Raw genomic sequence first — 23,899 nt, 5'->3', positions numbered from 1 at the left:
TGCTGGGGCTATTTTCCCTCACGAACCCCCATAGAGGCTGAATAGACCCTTCCCCACAAGGGGCACCGATTTTCTTTCCCCCCTGTTGGAGAAATTACAGTTGAAACACCCCAGTACAACACCCCATGAAAAGGAGGGGTAATACTTAGCAAGAAATAGATACATAGTTACCCCGAGCACACTGAACAACACCAGTAACCAGTCTTGTACAGGGCAGCAGAGGGGGGCCCAGCACACACCTACAGTATGTGCTGTGCCCACAGCAGGCTCAGCATGAGTGTCTCACTGACAGCGTGATAGCTCATGCTGAGCCTGCTGTCAGCACAGCACATGCTATAGGTATGTGCTGCTGCTGAGGGTGGGGGATGACAATAACCCCCCCCCCCCCGACTTTAAAGTGTGTTTTCACCACCCTAAACGTTTTTGGGGGGTGGCCTAATTGTGGGAGGTGGCCACACCTCCTGTGATTAGGCCACACCCAAAATGTTTACCGGGACCCGGCATACCTCTCGGCTGCCCTGGTCTTGTACACTACATGATGCAGAGATCTTGGTTACATATATATGCGCAAATAAATGAATAAGTCCCCCAAGCTGTCGTCAAGGTTTCTCTGTGTATCAGGGGTCCCTATTGCTATATCTAGGTGCAGGGTGCGGCACCCTAAAAAAACAAACCAGCATTAGCCAGAAAGCCCAGAGCAGCACATAAGTGCAAAAACTAGTGTTGGAAGCTGAAGCTATATACAAATATTGGTACAATAACAAAACCCCATAATGCTCCATGTGGCATATAAGGGAAGCCTTGAGGATGGCTTGCATAGGCAAATGCAGGGGGGGGAGGGGGTGTTTCTGGTATCCCAGAAACCCCCCTCCACTTTACAAGTGCCTTAAATTAATACAACAATAGTACTGGTATATTATATGATCAATAGAGCTGCCACCACATCACGCAGTGTAAGGGACAGAGCAGAGCTGCTGCACATGCCCAGTGTACCAGCTTCTTCTGCCACATTTACTGCATGTGTGGATCTGAGCCCTCAAACATGTGGACCAGAGAGCAGCTGCCAGGAGGAAGAGACAGGAGCCTTACCATGAAGTGGGAGATTGTGAGCTTAGATATGCAGTACTGGTTCTATTATGTTTGTGTATTTATTTATTATGATATGTTTAAACTTTTCCTGACCAATTTAATTGTTTGAAACAGCCTATAATATAGACCAGGGGTGGCCGGACTTTTGTAGCCTGGGATCTACTTTTTGAACTCTTACTTACCGGTGATCTACCGGCATCAATATGTTGGTAAATCTTGCAAATTTAGGTATTATCGTTTGGTTCACAGGATGGCACTCTGTATTAAGATGGTGTATCCGGTGCCAGGAACATACAAAGTAGAATAAAGAAAGCCCTTACCCCCCTTGTTTGCAGAAGGATAGGAACGGACACTCGAATGGTAGATGAAGAAAATAAGAGTTTATTGTACAAACATAATTGCACAAACAGACAGCTGTAGTTTTCATCAGAGGTGAAATCAAATTTAGGTATGAGATGACTTGCACTGCATGGCATCAGCAAGCTTTGAATACTCAGGGCAGTAGGTACTCGTTCCTAATCGTAAGCAGGCGTCAAGGTGGTCATCAGTTAGACTTGATCTGTATTTGGATTTGATTATTTTCATATGCGAGAATGCAGACTCACAAAGATATGTGGAGCCAAAAAGTGCTGTTATGTACTTGGCACTTTTTCTTAGGTTTGGATATTTTTCTTCAGCAAGAAGCTTCCAAAAATTTCCTTCAGAAGACCGGGCTTTGATAAAAATATCATTTTGCAAAGTCATTATTTCATCTGCAACTGAAGAGGTGTCCATATGAAAAAGAGAGGACATTTGGGATGCAATATCATCAATATCCTTGTCTGTACCAAAGGGAAAAGACAAAAATGTTGCTAGCGGTTCAAGAAATCTGAAGTCCTTGAAACGTCTTTCAAAGTCTGATTGGAGGTTTTCAATCTGTTCCATATATCTGGAAATGGCAAGTTGCGAATGTTCTTTTTTTTGAGCATCTAGCTCAGAGAGAAGATTTTTAAAGTCACGCAGGTTGTACTGCTGGAGACGCACACACAGCATTTTCAGTTTCTGCTTAAAGAAGTTAATAGACCCAATCATTTCAACAACATTTTTGTCTTTACCTTGAAGCTGTATATTCAGTTCATTTAACAGGGCTGTGATGTCTGTTAAAAAAGCTAAATCTAGCAGCCACTGTTCGTCATCCAACTGCCTGTATTCCACATCTCTGGACTCTAAAAAATCTTTGATTTCGGGTAGTAGTTCTCTAAATCTTTGCAGAAATGCACCTCTACTTAGCCATCGGACATCAGTGTGCAATAAAAGATCATTATGTGGTGCTTCATTATCTTCAAGTTGTGATCGGAAGAGACGCCTCTGAAGACTTCGTGCTCTAATTGAATTTACAATTTTGAGTGCTATATCCATGACATCAGCCATATTTAGCATTTTACCACACAAAGCTTGCTGATGAATTATGCAATGATAATTCAGGAAGTCAGGAAATGTTTCATCATGTTTGCACAGGGCAATGAACCCATTGGTCCTTCCGGTCATAGACGGTGCTCCATCAGTGGTTATGGAAACAAGTTTGTATATTGGTAGTTGTGTGTCCTTTATGTATTCCTTGAAGGCCTGAAAAATGTCTTCCCCTCTAGTTTTTCCCTTTAGTGGCAGGATTTTTAGCATCTCCTCTTTAGCAGACATATCTTCAAAAACCATTCTAGAGAATATGCAAAGTTGTGATGTGTCTGTCAGGTCTGTTGACTCGTCAAATTGCAGAGAAAAGAAGACACACTCTTTTTGGTCTTTTTGCAGCTGCTTCACTAAATTGTCAGCCATAACTTCACAGCGTCGCATCACAGAATTTCTGGAAAGCTGGATATCCTGAATAGAAGACATAATCTCCGATTTGTTTTTAAAATCTTGGAATAATACATCTGCTGCCTCTAAAAAAGCCTTTTTCACTATTTCTCCATCTTGAAATTTTTTTTTTTTCTTTGCAAGTATGTGGCTGACACGCAATGATGCAATAGTAGCTGCCTTTGATTTAGCACTAGGTCTTGTAAAAACTGACTGCTGAGTGCCAAGGTGCAGTTTTAGCTGGTGAACTTTCTTCTTCCGCAATTCACTTTTAGGAGGATAATCGGTGTCAAACTTATTGTGCATGGTTTTAAAATGCCGTTCCAGATTCCCTCTTTTTGCAATTGCAACTTTAGAATGGCAGATCAGACATACACATTTTGAGTTTGACATTGTGAAAAAAAAGTCATTCTCCCATTCAGAGTGGAAATAGTATGTTTTTGGCTTCTTGGCATTTTGTGCAGTACTCATGGTGATAGCAGGCTCCTAGGAAACAAAAACATCATGATAAATATCAGTCCCCATGTCATATTAGCCACCATAGCAGCACACTCAGTGGATATACTTACCAATAGTTTGCCTGTTCTTCCTTGAAGACTCTCGTGGAGGTGATAAAATGCTCCTGCACTGTGACCGCTCAGACTTGTAGACAATGGCTTGCCTTGCTCAACCCTGCACCTCAAAGACTCTGTGACCTAAGTGACAACACATTTAGGCACCCCTGAAATTATACTGCACACATTTGGGGTACCAATGGAATTATACCGCATACATTTGGGCACCCTTGGAATTATACAGCACACATTTGGGCAACCCTGGACTGATAGGGGACACATGGGGGTACCAATGGAATTATACCGCACACATTTGGGCACCCTTGGTACAGCACACATTTGGGCACCCTTGGAATTATACCGCACACATTTAGGCACCCCTGGCTGATATGGGAGACATGAGAGTACCAATGGAATTATACCACACACATTTGGGCAACCCTTGGAATTATACCGCACACATTTGGGCACCCTTGGAATTATACCGCACACATTTGGGCACCCTTGGAATTATACCGCACACATTTGGGCACCCTTGGTACAGCACACATTTGAGCACCCTTGGTACAGCACACATTTGGGCACCCTTGGTACAGCACACATTTGAGCACCCTTGGTACAGCACACATTTGGGCACCCTTGGAATTATACCGCACACATTTGGGCACCCTTGGTACAGCACACATTTGGGCACCCCTGGCTGATAGGGGACACAAGGGGGTACAAATGGAATTATACCGCACACATTTGGGCACCCTTGGCTGATATGTGACACAAGGGGGTACCAAAGGAATTGTACAGCACACATTGGGCACCCCTGGCTGATAGGGGACACAAATGGAATTATACAGCACACATTGGGCACCCCTGGCTGATAGGGGACACAAATGGAATTATACAGCACACATTGGGCAACCCTGGCTGATAGGGGACACAAATGGAATTATACAGCACACATTGGGCACCCCCGGCTGATATGTGACACAAAGGGGGTACAAATGGAATTATACCGCACACATTGGGCACCCCCGGCTGATATGTGACACAAAGGGGGTACCAAAGGAATTATACCGCACACATTGGGCACCCCTGGCTGATATGTGACACAAAGGGGGTACAAATGGAATTATACAGCACACATTGGGCACCCCCGGCTGATATGTGACACAAAGGGGGTACAAATGGAATTATACCGCACACATTGGGCACCCCCGGCTGATATGTGACACAAAGGGGGTACCAAAGGAATTATACCGCACACATTGGGCACCCCTGGCTGATATGTGACACAAAGGGGGTACAAATGGAATTATACAGCACACATTGGGCACCCCCGGCTGATATGTGACACAAAGGGGGTACAAATGGAATTATACCGCACACATTGGGCACCCCTGGCTGATATGTGACACAAAGGGGGTACAAATGGAATTATACCGCACACATTGGGCACCCCTGGCTGATATGTGACACAAAGGGGGTACCAAAGGAATTATACAGCACACATTGGGCACCCCTGGCTGATATGTGACACAAAGGGGGTACCAAAGGAATTATACAGCACACATTGGGCACCCCTGGCTGATAGGGGACACAAATGGAATTATACAGCACACATTGGGCACCCCCGGCTGATATGTGACACAAAGGGGGTACAAATGGAATTATACAGCACACATTGGGCACCCCCGGCTGATATGTGACACAAAGGGGGTACAAATGGAATTATACCGCACACATTGGGCACCCCTGGCTGATATGTGACACAAAGGGGGTACAAATGGAATTATACCGCACACATTGGGCACCCCTGGCTGATATGTGACACAAAGGGGGTACAAATGGAATTATACCGCACACATTGGGCACCCCTGGCTGATATGTGACACAAGGGGGTACCAAAGGAATTATACAGCACACATTGGGCACCCCTGGCTGATAGGGGACACAAATGGAATTATACAGCACACATTGGGCAACCCTGGCTGATAGGGGACACATGGGGGCCACCTCCCTCCATGTAACAACCACCATAAATGAATACAGAAAATGCTTGCCTTGTTTGGGATGCCCCAGATTTTAGAACACCCCCCCCCCCCCCTCATTAACATGAAGCCACATCCAATTTGCTGGGTTTGCATTTCAGTTGTTTATTCACATTTTCTAACACCCTTATGTTTGTGGCACAAACATAAGGGTGTTAGACAATGTGAATAAATAACTGAGAACTGTTTTTTTTCAAAGCAATCACCTATCCAGCAGCCCCTGCAAGTGGTGACACACGATGTTCACCTCTCCATAACGCACGCACCCCCCCTCCCCTACAGCACAGGTCCAGGAGCATATTGCACAGTACCTTGGACGCTGGAGACGCTCTGCCCGCTCAGCCCGCTCTGCCACTCAGCCCGCTCTGCCCGCTCTGCCGCTCAGCCGCTCAGCCCTTCTCTGCCCGCTCTGCCGCTCTGCAGTATTCAAACTGCAGCTCCCGCCTTCTTCAGCGTTCCCAGTCCTACACTGAGCCGATGCGCCGGTGCGCGGTGACGTCATCCGTGCACCCGCGCAGTGCACCACTGGGAACGCTGAAGCCCTGAGAGGCTTCAGCCAGCACACGGGCAGCGGGCAGCAACAAACTATTTTAACGGGGACTGGGCACAATACCGATCGCGATCTACCGGCGGAAGGCCCGCGATCGACTGGTAGATCGCGATCGACCTTCTGGCCACCACTGATATAGACCATCGGTACTGTTAAATACTGTATTCCATATAGAATCCGGTGTATAAAAATACCAATATTCAGGGCTGTTACCAACGCTCCCCCAGACTCCCGTACTTAGTCCAATGCCCTGCAGAGTGCTGCAGAGACTCCTTTCTAAAAATCCTGCGTTTGCCACTGGCTTGGTAGAATATAATAGCATGCCAAGTGTAGTAAAACACAGTGCCCGAAGCATGGTGAGCATCGAGGGGACGTGATACAGTTGTCCATGTAAGACCACAAAAAAAACTTGAAAAACTCCATGTCAACTTATTGATTGTGTCCACATTTTAATCGTGTAAACCTTTTCCATGTGTTGACATATGGCCCGTCGACCTTAATTGGGTTAACTCCATGACCCATATCCGTAAAGCCCCGTACACACAGGGGGATATATCGCTAAGCGATATATCGCTCGCGATGAGTGATAATATCGCTCAGTGTCCCGTTTGAATCAACGACCAGAGATGGTCGCTGATGAAAAAGGGAAACTGCCGAGGGCAGTGGAAATCAGCTGGTGTCATTATTATGTCGCTGGGCAGTCTGAGGGGTACAATTACTAAAGAGTGAGTCTTTAGACGTGACAGATGTCACCCCTAGCATTTATCTAACACCTTCTAAGGAATGGTATCCAGTCGAAAGTGATTAGGTCGACACCAAAAAATAGTCAACATACACTAGGTCAACACAAGCAGTCGACATGAGAATAGTCAACACACGTTTTTCATGATTTTTTAGCTTGTAACTGAATTGTTCTTACACGATCCATATGTGGGGCATAGAGTTATATTTTAATAATGAGCGCGGCGAGCCATGCGAGGGGACGCGGCACACTTATACAGTGTCCCTGTCAACATACTGTATGTCGATCATGATCATGTCAACCTTTTGGTTGTGTTGACCTTCTGTCATTGTTGACCTAGTGCAGGGCTTGACAAATTTGTTTGAAAACTAGGAGCCAAGATGAAAAAGTAGGAGCCAGACAAACTAAAAATCAGGACAGTGCGTGCCAAAGCCGTACACCGAAAATTTACACTGTAATGCCTATTACACATGTCACACCCATTACGTATTATACTACATGCTAGAATACCTATGACCTATTAAGCCACACACCGTAATACCTATGACAACACACGCCATAATGCCCATTAAATATACCACACGCCATAATGCCCATTAAATATACCACACACCATAATGCCCATTAAATATACCACACGCCATAATGCCCATTACATATACCAAACACTGTAATGCTTATTACACCACACGCTGTAATGCCCATCACATATAATACCACATAAGTTCAGCTTACTTACATACTCGTTGCCAGGAGTTATCCTGTTATCCTGCAGTAGTAGCGCATGACATACTGAGAATGCAGGAACTATTGCCCACTATATCTGCATGTGACTAGTAGTTCCAGGCATATCACTGCTAGCACTATCCTGGGATAAATCCGCTGCCCATACCCTGCCATAGTACCTTGGGCTTATCTGAGCTCTGTGTGTCCATATAAATACAGGAATACTTTACAGCAGTGGGGGAGCCTGTGACCGCGGCACTGGGGGAGCCTGTGTCCGCGGCAACGGGGGGAGACTGTGTCCGCGGCAACGGGGGGAGCCTGTGTCCGCGGCAACGGGGGGAGCCTGTGTCCGCGGCAACGGGGGGAACCTGTGTCCGCGGCAACGGGGGAAGCCTGTGTCCGCGGCAACGGGGGAAGCCTGTGTCCGCGGCAACGGGGGAAAACTGTGTCCGCGGCAACGGGGGAAGCCTGTGTCCGCGGCAACGGGGGAAGCCTGTGTCCGCGGCAACGGGGGAAGCCTGTGTCCGCGGCAACGGGGGAAGCCTGTGTCCGCGGCACTGGGGGAGCCTGTGACCGCGGCAGGCACGATGGGCAAACACTGGGGCAGGCTACAACATTATTTACCCCACCTGCCGACATGGCTATTTCGAAACTTGCGCCAGACCAGAGCTCACGGCGGTCCGACAGACCATCAGGAGCTGCCGCTCCTGATTGGCTGCTGAACCGCAAACTGCGATTGGCTCCCGGTGCCACAGCAGACCAGCAGCTCTTTATTGATGGACATTGGAATTAGCTCTGTCTCATACCACTAGGTAGATTGACGGCTAGATCAAGTGCACCCGGCGATGACCAGATTCTGCTTCCTCCCCAAGAAAATCTGGTCGCCAGGAAGCAGAATCTGGTCGCCGTGGCGACCTGGCCCCCGGGGTTTGTCGAGCCCTGACCTAGTGAATGTCGACCATTTTTAGGTGTACAACATAATCACTGTCGAACAATAGTGACCGACCATATATTCGATATATACCATAGCTCAGTGTGTACGCACCAATTGGGAGTTTTGCAAACAAGTTAAGTGTTCAGTGTCAGAACACTCGTACAGAGATTGGCGTACTAAGCACTCACCAGTGTCACTGTAGGTGCGTCGGGGGGGTCCGTAGGGTCCATCTGACAAGCTATGATGATCCTGTGCAGGCTTCCCAGGGACTCCTGTGCATACTAGTCTCCAAACTGCAGCACCTGCCTAAGCTGCCCACACAGGTGCACAGAATTGCAGCATCTTCTCACACCAGTGGTTAACCATTTGTGTGCCTGGGGTTACCCAAGCCCCAGTGTGCAGTCTGTGTGTTTTCTGACATTGCAGCATTCCATGTTTTCAAGCTGAGCTCAACTTCATCAACCTAGGCTCAGTCAAGCCTGCCAGTTACCCTGTAGCCAATCACAGCAAGTAGTTTAAAGGAGGCCTACATGTAGGGTGACCAACTCATCCCTTTAATCCGGGAAACCAGGTGAAATGGAGTCTTGAGGTGTGGCAGTTTAAAACCAGGTGAAAGCCAGCCACAGAACCTGTGTAATTAACATGTGTCCTGGATTAAAGGGATGAGTTGGTCACCCTACCTACATGATACCTCCCAACTGTCCCGATTTCCACGGGAACGTCAGTTTTCGAGGACGTTCCCGCATCAATCTTGCGGCCGGGGGCAGTTGGGAGTCCCCCCTGTCAGTTCCTGACCAGAGCTAAATAGAAGCTATGAGCACAGTGTCTATTCCCGTAGCCAGAGGGGCTGGGGGCATGGCTAGTGGCTCATAGAGCCTCTGGACCATGCCCCCACAGTGAGGCAGGGACGTGGCCTCACGATGCAATTGTAGGCCATTCCCCATTTCCCAAAAAGCCCCACCCCCTCATTTCGGTCTTGTGCCGAATATCCTTCCTGGAGAAACCCAAAAGTTGGGAGGTATGCCTACATGCAGCAATGTGGGTCCTGTTCAACTGTCCTAATTACAGCAAGAGAGTCTCATTGATTGGAGACTGTCCCGCTGTAGAAATGTTCTGTGGGTGCTCTGCAGAGCATATATCACTAAGCATTGCCATTGCAGTCTGGATACACCGCCATGTTCATTACATATATTATTATGTATTATGGCTCTGTCATGTACTGATCACGCTCCTTAGCTTGGGAGTACTTTATTAACTAGTAATGGGCTTACCTTATACCATTTAGAAGTTCTTTGTTGTTACATAGGGTAAATCCTAAAGCATGGCATTTTTAATGTGATATATTCCGCCACTGATTGCATCCATAGCGGCGTTTAGTAACACTATAAGCATGCAGATTTGTGGATAGAATCACAAAGGACCTTTCTTCTGATAATAGCTGTGCCTCGCGGTTTTAGGGCTATCACATTTATGGCCCATAAGTCCTGTGCATGCACTGGGCAACTGCAGAGGGGGACACCGGGAATTCTGCAGCGAGAAACCCAGAGGGATGACTCCACAGTGACAACTCCTACTCAGTGATAGGAGCTGGGTGTTTCACTGCAACATTAAGTGCAGCACTTGGCTCCCGTCCCTGTGTAGGAGCCAACACTGCAGCAAAGGAACTCTCCGAGGGCAGCCCACACAAAACAGGGGTTTGGTCCAAGAAGCCACACCCCAACCTGTGAGCCAACACCTATGAGGCCACACCCCTTTCCCCAGCAAGCAGCTTTTCCACACGGGCTGCAGGCACTGCTGCTCCTGGTGCCCAAAGAGGTAGGGACGGGCGCCACTGTCTCAGGGTCGGATGTAACAGCCTGCAAATTCTGTTGCAATTTCATAAGTTGGCTGCAAAATGTAAAGTGGCGACATCTTTACTGTAAATCTTATGGCTAAATTGCCACAGTCTCAACTTTTTGAATGCCGACCTGATTACTGCAACTCTTTATTACCGTTATGCTATAAAATATCTTTATACTGTTTCATTCGTCTGTTAACAAAAGTATTATTACTATTATTATTATTTGGGTTATTTTTTGCTATTTTATGTAATAACATTGTTAGCTCAAACACATATTCCCCTTTGTCTACAATGAATCATTGAATTGTAGCTGTGCATTTAAAGTTCTAGCAACTATGTGACACCCTTTAAACAACATACTGTAATTACAGGGCCATTTGCATTGAAAGAGACCTGTGCATTGAAGCCATATTAGCTGTTGCATAAGCAGAATGTAATTAATTGGAGACCAACAGAAGCTTTTTGGTTGACGCATTGGGGGTAATTCAGACTTTCTCGCTAGGCTTGGTTTATTCAGAGCCTAACAAGCAGGTTAACGCCGCCATGCTGACAATGAGGGACAGACTGGGGCAGGATCAGACTATCAGCATGATATATGACCACAAGTTGAAGGTCTCTTAATATTTCATCATTTAAGCTTTGTATAACTCGTGTGGCATTACACAGACCAAAGGTCATTACTACGTACTTATAATGCCCATCTCCTGTGCTGAAGACGGCCTTCCGCTCATCGTCAGACTTTATCTGAATCAATTCTTAGCCCCCCTGAGAGCAGAGTCCATTTCCAGTTGGATCCCAGCTCCATGAAGATGCATTCCCTATTGTAAGTTAGCAGTACAATGATGACTCGGAGACATAGGATGGCATTAAAAATATGTTATTTATTGTGTGGCACAGACAGCATCTTTACTTATGAAAGTAATGTGGAATATCCTGTCCAGGTTTAGAGCAGCAGCAGGGAAACTGATGTGATCAGGGTTCGGCTGATTAGCATGACCTGTGCTCTCCTGATATAAGTGTTTCCAGGACAGAGGGTCATTACTCTGGGTGGTGGAATAGCTGCCCAGGTGATACACCAGGGTGTGGACTACGGTAGGGACCACTGGAGCATTCTGAAGAGTTTGTACTATGGTGTGACACCTGTATGCTGCAATGCTGTAACCACCCTTGCTTATGCTACCATCTACCTGCTACATCATGAAGACCAAAACTTCATCTTATCCAGTGTATGTGATTCCTTGTAACAATGAATCAAACTTTTAGTTGGAATAACTGTATAATTGCCAGGAAAGGATGGTCAGGAATTATCACAGCCCATCAATACACTAACCAACACCACAATACATTTAGTGTGGATGGAGCCTTCCACACAACCCAGGGTGTCCAACATACCTTATAACATATATAGTCAGTCTGGTAGGGTGGTGCTGCTGAGAATGGTTCAGATTTGAAATTATGGTGAATAACGAACCCAACAAACTGTGCCCGGCTGATGAACTTGTGTCTCCCCAAGGCAAGGTTCTGCTTACAGAACTGTTGCACGGCCACCATACACTCATACACTCATGTAAGACACCTAAAATTATTCCCAAAGAATAAACCTACAGATGGAGCGCCTCTTGTTCAGCACCAGCTCTCGCCAAATCGCCTCCGCTGGCGCGAGCTGGCAGTTAGGCGCTCCATCTGACGGGGATGTGCCTGTTTCTCAGCGGCGGGGAGCGAAATCCCTGTCTGTCTCCACTTCAGAGAGACGGGCAAGGTTAGGGGGAGTGAGGGAGGATGTGGCACCGATGGGGGAGCGGCGGGTAGGCAGCGGAGGGCGGTGTTGGGGCTCCGACAGAACGGGCGTGCAAGTGTCTCATGCGCGCGCCCCCTTCTGTCTAATGGCGGGTCCTGGGAATTGGCAATGGAATCACCAGGACCCGCTTTAATGAGAAGCGCTCCATCTGTAGACCATCCCCTGATAAATGTTGCCATCAGAATAGTACAAATGCTGAGCTCTGAAAATAATAATGGGTGTTTAACTACGGCACCCCCATTGGATAGATTACATTTACAACCACAAGGTTACTCTTCTGCCTACCAATGTCCACAGCTGCAAAATCTACATCATTATCCCAAAACGATTGAGGCTATTGATTGAGCAGGGTATCTCGGCAGAACGAGCCTGACAGCACAAGCTGTTGTGGCAGCACAGCCTCTCTCCCCAGCTCAGCAAAATCTGCTCAGTTCCTTGTGCTGGGCTGGGGAGACAGGCAGCTGCAGGGGCAGCCTGCCATCTCTCTCCCTCCGCTGGTAGTGTGCATTCCCACACAGGAGGCCACGCTCCTTCTGCTTACTGGTGCCAGGCTGACCTGTCGGCGTCCCTGTGTTGTAGCACAGGCTAGCTTGTTCCACAGCAGCTAAGTGTCCTTCTGCAAACTTCTATGAGGACAACAATGGCCCAACCATCTAATCCTACCGGTTCCAGAAAATAACCGTCCTACCAGTTATAGAAGCCGCCTTCACCTCCCCCCAAAAAATATAAATTACCCATAATCGGGACAGAATAAAAACATACCATCTTAAGGGGTGGTAAATGATTAAAAAATTCCATTAGTAATTCTAAAAAGTGTTTAATTTTAATATAGCCAAGAATGAAAACAAAAGAATTGCAGCTTTTGTGTATGAAAAATGCAGTTATTACATATTTCTCCAGTTTCTAGTTGGTTCCCAACTCCATAAACATGTAACAATTCTATTAACTTAACACTACAATAATGACACGGAGACATCGGCTGGCATTAAAAAGTCAGAAATTTATTGATCAAATAATAATGCCAAAAAAGTGTTTGGTTTTAGTGTAGGCAAGAGCACGGACAAAACAAATGACACATAAGGAATGACTGAGGGAAAGGAGGTGGAAGGGGAGGGAGGGAAAGCCAGGGAAACACAAGATTACTCGGCAAGAGGTAAAACCATAAAACCTGCTGAGGGACTTATTATATCCAAATTGTGTCCGAATTATGTCCGAATTATTTCCAAATAATGTCCGAATTATGTCCATCAAGTCAGGCAAAAAATTGAAAATCCCTCAAGACCCCCACTGTTGAAAGTGGCGAGTGGCCGAAGCCCCGAGTAGGATAGACAGGGGAAGACAAAACAGACTAACAGGGAGAGACAGCATAAAACAATGGCAGCATCAATGCAGCACAAGATTCACCATTTGGCAAATGGTGACACCTTTGTGCGCTCCGCTGCTTGTAAGTACATTCCTCAATTAATTAGCAATATAATATCACTCTCCTAAACGATCAATACCGGCAAGCAGTAAACTGTAAGTTACTATATATAGTAATAAAATGATTAAATGACAACAAATCAAGTTAAATCCCCAAGTAGTAATTTGCTAAGTTTCCCATTTAACAATTCTATTCCCTTTGATCTCAATGTAAATCAACATATTTCGAACAAATAAATCAAGATGTCAAAATCAAACCCTTATTAGGTCATATAAAGGATACTCCTAGAGCCGGATGGAGCGCTCAATGGGCAGCCTGCAGCCAGGAATAACCTGGAGATGTTACCTGGTCACTGAGGTAGAGGGCCGGGGTGCTGTGATGGAGGCTGATGTCCCGTGCCTGCAGGAGGAGGTCTTTCATACACAGGGCAGACATCCTCGTATGGTGGCGGGTCAGGGTTCCACGCAGATCTTACCCAGGGCGGGAATCTGGGTGTTGTGTCTACAGAACTGAAAATACACAAATACAGGCGTCATAGGTTATCACATGTACACGTCACACTGATATCTCTAGTGTGCTCCTTGTCCTCACAGTGTAAGCAGCATGAGGACAGTGGTCACCGGATAATGGATAGCCTGCAGTTGTGAGATTTGGTTCATCTCCCAGCTGGCGCCTGATTGGATGCATGCAGCAGGGTCACAGCTCTGTGCTAATGTATCTGTCAGCTACACGTGGAAGCCGGCACCTCCCTCTATTTATCTGCGGGTTAGGGTTAGTCTGCCAGGGGGATTACCTCAGTCCAAATGCCACGTTGGTGTTCTGAACGCCGACATACCATCTATATGTATCCCCCCAATGCTGGGCGTAAATGGTGCATTAGATACAAGTGCCCAATTTCTGTATACAAGGAAGTCAGGCTATACCACACAGCATGCCCATCACACAGATCTGTTTCTAGCACCCGCACGGCACCTGCCCAGTTACTGCCCGGAAACACCCATGTCACAGAGATCTGGGAATGCAGAACGCCTCCATCCGTGCCCATATGCCATATCTGCAGTCTGCAAATGTCTGTGCCTCACTTTGGGCCTGATTCAACATGAGTTGTAACTGAGCAAAATAGCAACTCCCAGAGCTAGGCTGCAGGGGAGCGGGTGCTACCCAACACGGAAAGGTGGACGCTGGGACTACGTACGCAAACCTAGTGAAATCGCATAGAATCGCATGCCATTATTGTATGGCATGCAATGCGATTTTAACTATTATAATGGCATTTAATGTACTATACCATTAAATGACATATAATGTCATTTATTTATGCTCCCCCAGTATCGGTGTCTTTCCGAAGCGTGGTGAGTGCAACATGTCCCGCGAGGGGCGGCGGGGCGCGTCCGGCGGACCTTTTCATATCTACACTATCCACGTCGGCGTGGAGTTGATCTTATATAGTGTGGCGAGCGTAGCGAGCCACCGAGCCCGAAGCGTGGCGAGCGCACGCATATTATGTTACATGTATTACGCGTCCGCTCGCCACTCTTCGGGCTCGGTGGCTCGCTGTGATCGCCACACTATATAGAATCAACTCCACACCAACGTGGATAGTGGGGGGTATGAAAAGGTCGGGCGAACGATTTCCGCCACCGCTCGCCGTGCTTCGGGATGACGTGGATAGTGGGGGTGGGGAGCCTAAATAAATGACATTATATGTCATTTAATTGAATAGCACATTAAATTTCATTATTATATGTGCAATCATAACCGATATCTGATCGCATCGCATGCCATACAATAATGGTATGCGATGTGATTGGATGCGATTTTTTATCACACCCGATTTTTTTTATGTATTCACTGAGAGAGAGCAGTGAATACATTACATAGAAAAATCGCATTTCATCGCATCCCATCTCATCGCATGCTATACCATAATTGCATGCAATGTGATGCGATTTCACTACCCTGAATAGCCCACTAAGCAAATGCCATAGTGGGCGCCGTGATAATACATTTGCCCCTTAGCCATTAGCCCCTAGCCATTTACCCCATAGCCATTAGCCCCCTAGCCATTTACCCCTTAGACATTAGCCCCCTAGCCATTAGCCCCCTAGCCATTAGCCCCCTAGCCATTAGCCCCTTAGCCATTGTCCCCCTAGCCATTTGCCCCTTAGCCATTTGCCCCTTAGCCATTTGCCTCTTAGCCATTTGCCCCTTAGCCATTTGCCCCCTAGCCATTAGCCCCCTAGCCATTAGCCCCTTAGCCATTAGACCCCTAGCCATTAGACCCCTAGCCATTTGCCCCTTAGCCATTAGACCCCTAGCCATTTGCTCCTTAGCCATTAGCCCCCTAGCCATTTGCCCCCTAGCCATTAGCCCCTTAGCCATTGTCTCCCTAGCCATTAGCCCCCTAGCCATTTGCCCCTTAGCCATTAGCCCCCTAGCCATTAGCCCCCTAGCCATTAGCCCCCTAGCCATTAGCCCCCTAGCCATTAACCCCTTAGCCATTAGATCCCTAGCCATTTGCCCCTTAGCCATTAGCCCCTAGCCATTAGCCCCCTAGCCATTTGCCCCCTAGCCATTTGCATCTTCAAAGATTGATACATTAAAATCCAGCAGCAAAATCGACAGAATCTCACAGTTTCCTGCAACACGCAGACTATTACATACAACCCATAGCCGGATAAGATGGGGACATTCCACATTTGTCCTACCGTCTGCAGAAGAGACTCTCGTACAGCGGTGGTGGATCAATTACGTCTCTTGCATTCCTGACACCGGAGCTGCCTTCTGCTGGGATGTCAAAGTATGATGGCGGAGGTGCTGGAAGGTTGATGGTTTCATTGTCTGCAAAAAATATAGAAATATATGAAATATATGCGTATATATACAGGATAGATAGATAGATATGCAGAGTAGACCGGCACTCAAACTAGGGGTGCTAGGGGTGTGTTACCCCCACAGTGTTTGTTCCCAGATAGCAAGTCCTATGTGTACAAAGTTTGTTGTAAATTGCTCCAGCCATTCCCTAGGGGTGTGTTACCCCAACAGTGTTTGTTCACAGATTGTAACTGATATGTGAAATTGTGTTTTTTTATTAATAAAAAATGAGCTGTAATCAATTCAGATTTTGAATTTTTTTAGTTGCATCGTCCGTGTTTTAATACGCTCGTATATAAAATGTTATAATTTTCCCCTGTACTCTGTGGATTTGTATAGATAGGCAGAAGGGCAGACACATTTTCCCTTTTATATATTAGATAGATAGATAGATAGTTTTGTAAAGCACACCGGAATATGCTGCGCTATATAAGAAACTGGTAATAAATAAATGGTACGTGTTTTCTAGCAGGGCGCCACCGATTTTAATTGTATGCAATCGGGTTGCAAAAATCGTGTCAATCGCATCTCATGCAACCAAATTGCATGCAATACGATTGACCCGACCCCATTTTTTTACCCCCCCCAATGCTAATTGGTCCCTGAGACCCGATTTTACATTGGCCCCAATGTTAAATGCCCCCCAGACCCCATTTTTCATTGTATGCCTCCCCCCCCCATTGTTAACGCCACATCAACGTGAACCCGAAGCGTGTGGAGCACAGCGACCCTGCAAGGGGCAGCGGTACGCGTCCTCCGACCTTTTCATACCCCCACTATCCACGTCGGCGTGGAGTTGATATTATATAGTGTGGCGAGCACAGCGAGACCCGCGAGGGGACGCGCATTACTTCAGACGTATTAGGCATCCCCTCACGGGGCTTGCTGCGCTCGCCACACTATATGAAATCAACTCCACGCCGACGTGGATAGTGGGGGTATGAAAAGGTCGGAGGACGCGTACCGCCGCCCCTCGCGGGCTCACTGCGCTCGCCACGCTTCGGGTTGGCGTTCATCGTGGGGTGGCGTTAACAATGGGGGGGGCGGGGGGTATTTGACATAGAAATGACCCATTAGGGTGGGTATACAATCAAAAATTGGGTATGGGGGGAAATTAAACATAAGTTCCTATGTAAAATCGGGTCGGTCGCGTCGGTCGGTTTGCATGCCATTATAATGGCATGCGATGGACCCGATTTTACATTTGTTGGGAAACCTCAAAAAAAGCCCGAAAATTGGGTCCTTCGGGTCCCATCGCATGCCTTAAGTTAAGGTATGCGATGGGACCCGATGGGCGCCGTGCTAGGAAACAAGTAACAAATAAATAAATGACATATATGAGACAGATAGATAGATAGATAGATGACATATATTAGATACATACATACATAGAATGATATAAGATAGATAGATAGATAGATAGATAGATAGATAGATAGATAGATAGATAGATAGATAGATGATAGATAGATAGATAGATATGAGATACATACATACATAGAATGATATGAAATAGATAGATAGATAGATAGATAGATAGATAGATAGATAGATAGATAGAGCTATCACCATCAATCCAATAGTAAAGTGATGTGCACCAGAGTATACATGACTGGAGCAGATCACTTTGCATTACACCGTATTACATAATGACATGTGTCAGCACTGGCTTAGCCCAAATAACTGCCGCCTTCTCTGGGTGCCAGTCATCCTCTGTCCCTGTATATCACCAATAACACTGTTACCCTATATAACACCTGTCCCTACTGACTAATATTTCCTATAGACCAGCAGTCCTACAGCTATTGGCTAAGTTACACACCATCAGCCTATGACAGCAACATAACCGTAGTAAGTACTCACCCACAGTGATGCTGTAGGCCCGGTATACTGGTGGTGGTGACTCTACAGCAACTGGGTCCCCTTCTGGATCTGTGGTGATGTCCACTGTGGAGACAGCTCTGCACCTCATCAGCAGAAAGGAGCCGATGCCCAAAACAGCAAAGACTGGTCCCAGGATCTTCAGTACAGTGCTGCAGCCATCCTCTGGGTCACTCCGGCAGGACTCATAGGTGATCATGGTGATGAGCGACCCTGCAATTGTTAGTGTCCCTCCAATCACAATGGGTAAGAGTCTAAGATTTGCCATTTTAACCTGTTAGAAACAGAGAAAGTTAATTTTCCAGATCATATACTCACCATATACTCACCATGCGTCTTCTCTGGCTGGCTGGCAAACTGTTATGGCAGGTGCACAGGTCAGGTGACTCATCACCAACTGCCACATTTTCAAAGATGCACATTAGTAGCTGAGGGCAGCTCAGGGGTCCTGAGGGCCGACTGTGCAGGATATTTATCACAGCTTGTACAGGCAGATAAAATACCAACCAATCACCTTCTAACTGCCATGCTACAGGCTGTGTTCGATTAATGGCAAGTTAGGAGCTGATTGGTTGGTACAATTTCTTACTCCAAAGTTTGATAACTCTGCTCAAATACAGATGTCTTATGTAACATACAATATAACTGCTCCGCAGTGTAACATATAATGCATGGAATAATATATGGGGACTAGCTGGCCAGATTATCAATGGGCCGGATGGAGCTGCAGCTCCAGGCCCACCATTACAATAGTCCCACAGGGTCTACTGTGCTGCTGCAGATAGGAATTTTTTATTTCCCGTTACAGCCTGCAGCCTGCGAGTAGCCATCCGTACCTCCTCCTGGCCAGGACCTGTGACACCCCCACCCCACACTTGCGGCTGTGGCGCCAGTGGAACGGATCACACCAGCCCTTTTCCTGTTACAGCTACACTATAGCGTTCCTGCCAGCTCATGCTTGCCTACCTGACCCTCTCCATGAGGGAGAAAATGCTCTGTTCCTGGGCTTCCCTGGTAATGTATGATTGCCATCACCTGTGGGGAGCTAGGCAATTGATAAGAAAGATGTTTCACCACAGGTGATGGCAATCATACATTACCAGGGAAGCCCAGGAACAGAGCATTTTCTCCCTCATGGAGCAGGTCAGGTAGGCAAGTATGTGCCAGCTGCCACCCGAGGCCCCACCCACCTAAATTCCAGCAGCAGCAGCAGCAGCAGCAGCTCTGTTTCAAACAACACAAGGCACACTACATGGTACAGCAGCACTAAGGACCAGATTCTCTAAGCTTCAAAAGAGATAAAATGGAGAATAATAAACAGCCAGCCAATCAGCTCCTACCTGCCATGTCACAGACTGTGTTTGAAAAATGTCAGATAGGAGCTGATTGGTTGGCTGTTTATCACTCTCCATTTTATCACTTTTGAAGCTTGGAGAATCTGTCCCTCAGCACTGTAGGCTGCACTAGACCTCCTGCGCCGCAGAGCATCTCTGCGCCGTCCCTGCTCTGCATGACAGCAGGCTACATGTGCTCCGCCTCCCCTAGTGGCTAAACCTTAAGTTATCTCCATGAGGGCTTTCCCGCAGGGCCGGCGCTACCACTAGGCAGCTTCAGGAAGCTGCCTAGGGAACCGGCCTCTGTAGGGTGCCCCTTGTTCATTTAACATTTATATAAAGCTGAGTCACGTGACCTATGCGCGGGCGCCACTTTCCTCCCAACAAGCTTTGCGCAGTTTTCGCGGTTTACGGACGGTACTGTAGAAGGCGGGGGAGAATTGAGCAGCAGTGTCTTAATCATGGAGCAGCCGCCCGCCCACCTGTACCACACCAGCCTACCCCTCGCTCCTCACTAGTGTCACCTGCAGAACCAGCGTGACATCCCGGCATGGGCTGAAAGCAGCAAGTGTTGTACAGCAAGTACTGTAGTGTGGGATATATGTAAATATGTATGAGAGCGTGTATGGAGATATATATATAGATAGATATAATGCCCTTTGTCCTGGGAGCAGCATGGGCTGCAATTATATGTAACATAGTAACATAGGTTGTTATTTCAGTCTCAAGCACTTAAAAGGGGATACCCTGATTTCAGGGTATCACATTTACTCAGCGCCCCACTAAGGGGGCATGTCATGATCCACCCAAAGGGTGTGTCTATATGGAGAGATTGTGAAAAGAGATTGTGAATGTGGCACCCAGAAGTGTGGGTGTGTACTGCTACATCTGAGAGGAATCTTTTAAAATGACTTATATCCAAATGTAGATGAGCCCCAAAGAGGTTAGTAAGAGATACTATACTTGCTAAAGTGCTGGGAAATGGTGCTGATGATTTAATGTAAATGTATCTGTCTCTCATTCCTCTTTTCCCCAAAAAAGTAATATTGTAATGTGGTCTAGGTGAAATGAGAGAGATTGCTAGACTAATGAGGGAGAGAGGGAGAGAGGGAGATTGCTGCTATTTCAGGGAGTCACCTGCAGAACAGTGGTCAAAGTGGGCCGGTATACAGCGGTACTGTATGTCATACCGGCACTTCTTCGACCACTGACACGGAAGTGACTTTTATTTAATAAAAAAGTGTGCAGCAGGAGGCAGTGGAAGTGGCCAGCCTGCTGCACTGCTGCCGACAGATGTATGGAGGCTGCCTGCTGAAGATTTCATCCGCCAGCACCCTCCCCCTGCAAGTGGTGCCGCCAGTGGTGTAAGTACTGACGGTGCATGTGGTGCAGCTGTTGTGGGACTGGAGCCATCTCTAGGGCCCGCTGCTCCCCAGCACCCAGTTAACACTGCACTACAGAAAGGGCTCCGGCGAACTGAGCGGCTCTCTCCACCCCAGACGCCGGAAATCTGAGGCGCTCTCTCCCCCTGGGCGCTGCTGGAGAGTGGAGACCGGAGCTGCTCTAACACACCTACCCCAGACACCGGAGATGATCTGCGCAGCCCGATCCCTGCCCAGCAGCCTTGACACCTCCATCCTCCAGCAGCTGCACCATGTGTGAAGGGAAGCAGTGCTTGGCCTGCCTTCTGCTTCTGCACAGGGGAGACTACCCTGTGCTTCCAATCTGGCGGGCATCCTTAACTCCCATTCAGGATTTCTCTGCTGCCAGTCTCCCCTTCACCCTATACCTGGGTCCATCCATGGGCCTTATTCATTCACACCCTGCAGCTCATTACCCCACAGATATGTAAGTGCCTGGTGAGCCCTATACCCACATACACCCCCCAGTGTGTGACAGCCTGTGTATGTAAAACTTTTGTACCCCCTACCCTGTTCATCTGTGTATGACCGCCTCAAACCTCCATCATCTCTGGTGTATGTCCCCATGTGTGTGACACCTTGCCCCCCCCCCCCCCTACCACCCTAACCCCTGGTGTGTCCACACAACCACTGTTTTTGTGTAACACCTTGTTCCCCCTACCACCCTAAAGAAAGTCTGGCAGCTGAGGCAGATATGGCCTGGAGGATTTGTTGTACCTCCATTACTACACCCGCAGTATATATATATACACACACACATTATTTATAGAAATTGAGCTGTTTGTAGATATTTATTTTGCCGATACCCACACGCACCGTACCCATTCTACAGCTGAACATCTGGTATGTAACCTTTATAGTGCAGTAATTAGAGATATATATTTCGGTGATACATATCCATTATATATGATACAACATACTTGTGACCCACTTTTTAGATACTGTGAATCAGACTTGGTGGATCAGGCCATCTTTATTGCACAGATCTCGCCGACAGATCTTTATTAATAGGATGATCCCTTTAATTCGGGATTTCATGTGCCTGCACCCTAAATAAGGGCATAAAGAAGGTTTTGGATATATCGTGTACTTTTTGACCCCAATTGGGGAAGCTTTGGGTACGTAACGAATTTATTGTATATTTTCTATTTTTTTATTTTTTACAATATTAAGGCAAAACGAGGGCTGCATAGGCCAGAGTGTAGTTAAGAGCCCGGGGATTTAGGGGTTAAACGCAGATACACATGCAGCACAGAGCAGTGTGTAATTCTTAGGCAGGTTAGCATGTGGTGCTTATGGGCCAATCAGCACCCAGAGGGGAGGTAGCTTAAGTGGGGTATATAGGGTCCAGCTTAGGGGGAGGAACTTCCTCTTGGAATCCGGATTCACACAGTGCAGCACGCGAAGCTAAGTACCTTTTTACCTTGTTTTTAGGCCTGTTTCATCGCGCAGCTGCTAGTATGTCCGGCCGCCCCAAGAGATCTGCCCCACCACCACGGTGGTTAGCAGACGCAGCCCGCCCGCTGGTGACTGTACCAGCGCGCGGAGGAGGCAGGGGAGGCAGCAGGACGGCCGCGACCGCGTCATCGCGGGTGCGCGCGCCGTCTCCTGCACAGTCTACCTCTGGGGGACATGTTTCCCCAGCGCAGGGAAGCGTCTCCCCGGCTCAGCAGGGCTCTGCTGTGAGCGGGGAGCGCGCTGCGCCATTAGCACATGGTGGGCACCCAGCAGCGAGTAGCGCTGCTGGGGACAGTGCTTTGGCGCCATCTGCTGGCGTTTTAACGCCAGCGCAGGTTATTCATACCCCCATGGGCACCCCGCGCGCTTCAGGCAGCGGGGTGAGCGGTGGGGGGGTTTCACTGAGCGGGGGGAGATGGGGGGGTGCCCCCCAGGACTAGTACCCCTTTAGCGCAGGGTCCAGGGAGTCCTCTGCAGGTCATAACAGGGGGCCCCACGTGGAGCCCTCTGCGGATGACGGCAGGTGGGCGGCGCGGTGCGGGTCAGCCCCCTTTGGCCTCCCTGACTAACATCTTGGCCCCGGGGAGGGGGTCGCTCATACCCTTGGGCTGGGACGGTGGCCGTGGGGACGCTTTCGTCGGCGGCCAGATGGATGGCGGTGCCCCCCCCTTCCAGGGTTGGCAGGCACCGCAGCAGCAATGGCATCAGGGCCAGCAGCCATTCCCTGCGGCCCCTCAGGGCTTCGCCGGGGCCCCGGCGGGGCAGGGGGGGCACCAGGGGTTTGGCCACACGGGTTTCGGGGCGGGTCAGCAGGCATTCATGCAACCCCCCGTGCAACAGCAGCAGCAGTGGGCCGTTCCTGGTTAGAATGCAGGGGGGTACCCAGGGTACCCCATGCCCCACCCACAATACGGGCCCTACCCAGGGACCCATCAGCCCCCTTTCCCGTACTTCCCCCAAACAGCGGGGGTAGGTGGAGGTTTTCCCGGGGGGTATTTCGGGGGAGCATGGCAGGGTGCTGGGGCACCACAACAGCAGGGCCCGGGGGGGCCGCAGCAGGCTTTTCAGGGGGCGGCTTACACTCACCCCAACATGTATGCCCAGGCTCAACAGGTCAACCAGGTTTATGCGACTGGGGGCCTGGGGAGCTCTGGTACAGCAGCGGGAGGGTCAGTGAGGGTGACAGGCTCAGGATATGGTCCTAACACTGCACCTTTGTCTCCCGAGGTATCCTCTGTCGGTGGCAGGAGCGGCATTTTCGGGGGATCGTCCCAGGAAGAGGACGCAGAGAGGTCCAGGAGGGTCCCGGAATCAAGGCCAGCAACACCGGTGGCGACTCCAGCCACACCCAGGGTCCCGGCACCAGCTCCCAGGTCGACTGAGACCCCGGCGTCCAC

At 48.3% G+C, this 23,899-nt stretch overlaps 1 protein-coding gene across 1 annotated transcript; it reads right to left on the bottom strand.

Annotated features, from left to right (window-relative positions):
* Positions 1 to 1,533: 1,533 nt before the first annotated feature.
* LOC146072939 (general transcription factor II-I repeat domain-containing protein 2A-like) lies at positions 1,534 to 2,901 on the bottom strand. Its single transcript, XM_083180111.1, has one exon. The coding sequence runs from the start codon at positions 2,899 to 2,901 to the stop codon at positions 1,534 to 1,536; it is 1,368 nt and encodes a 455-aa protein (XP_083036237.1).
* Between the last annotated feature and the right edge of the window lie 20,998 nt (positions 2,902 to 23,899).

The sequence above is a fragment of the Crinia signifera genome, chromosome 4, assembly GCF_055691185.1.
Source record: "Crinia signifera chromosome 4, ASM5569118v1, whole genome shotgun sequence".
Lineage (NCBI taxonomy): Eukaryota > Metazoa > Chordata > Amphibia > Anura > Myobatrachidae > Crinia > Crinia signifera.
Note: the sequence above shows the minus strand (reverse complement) of the source record. Positions and strands in the feature narration are given on the sequence as shown.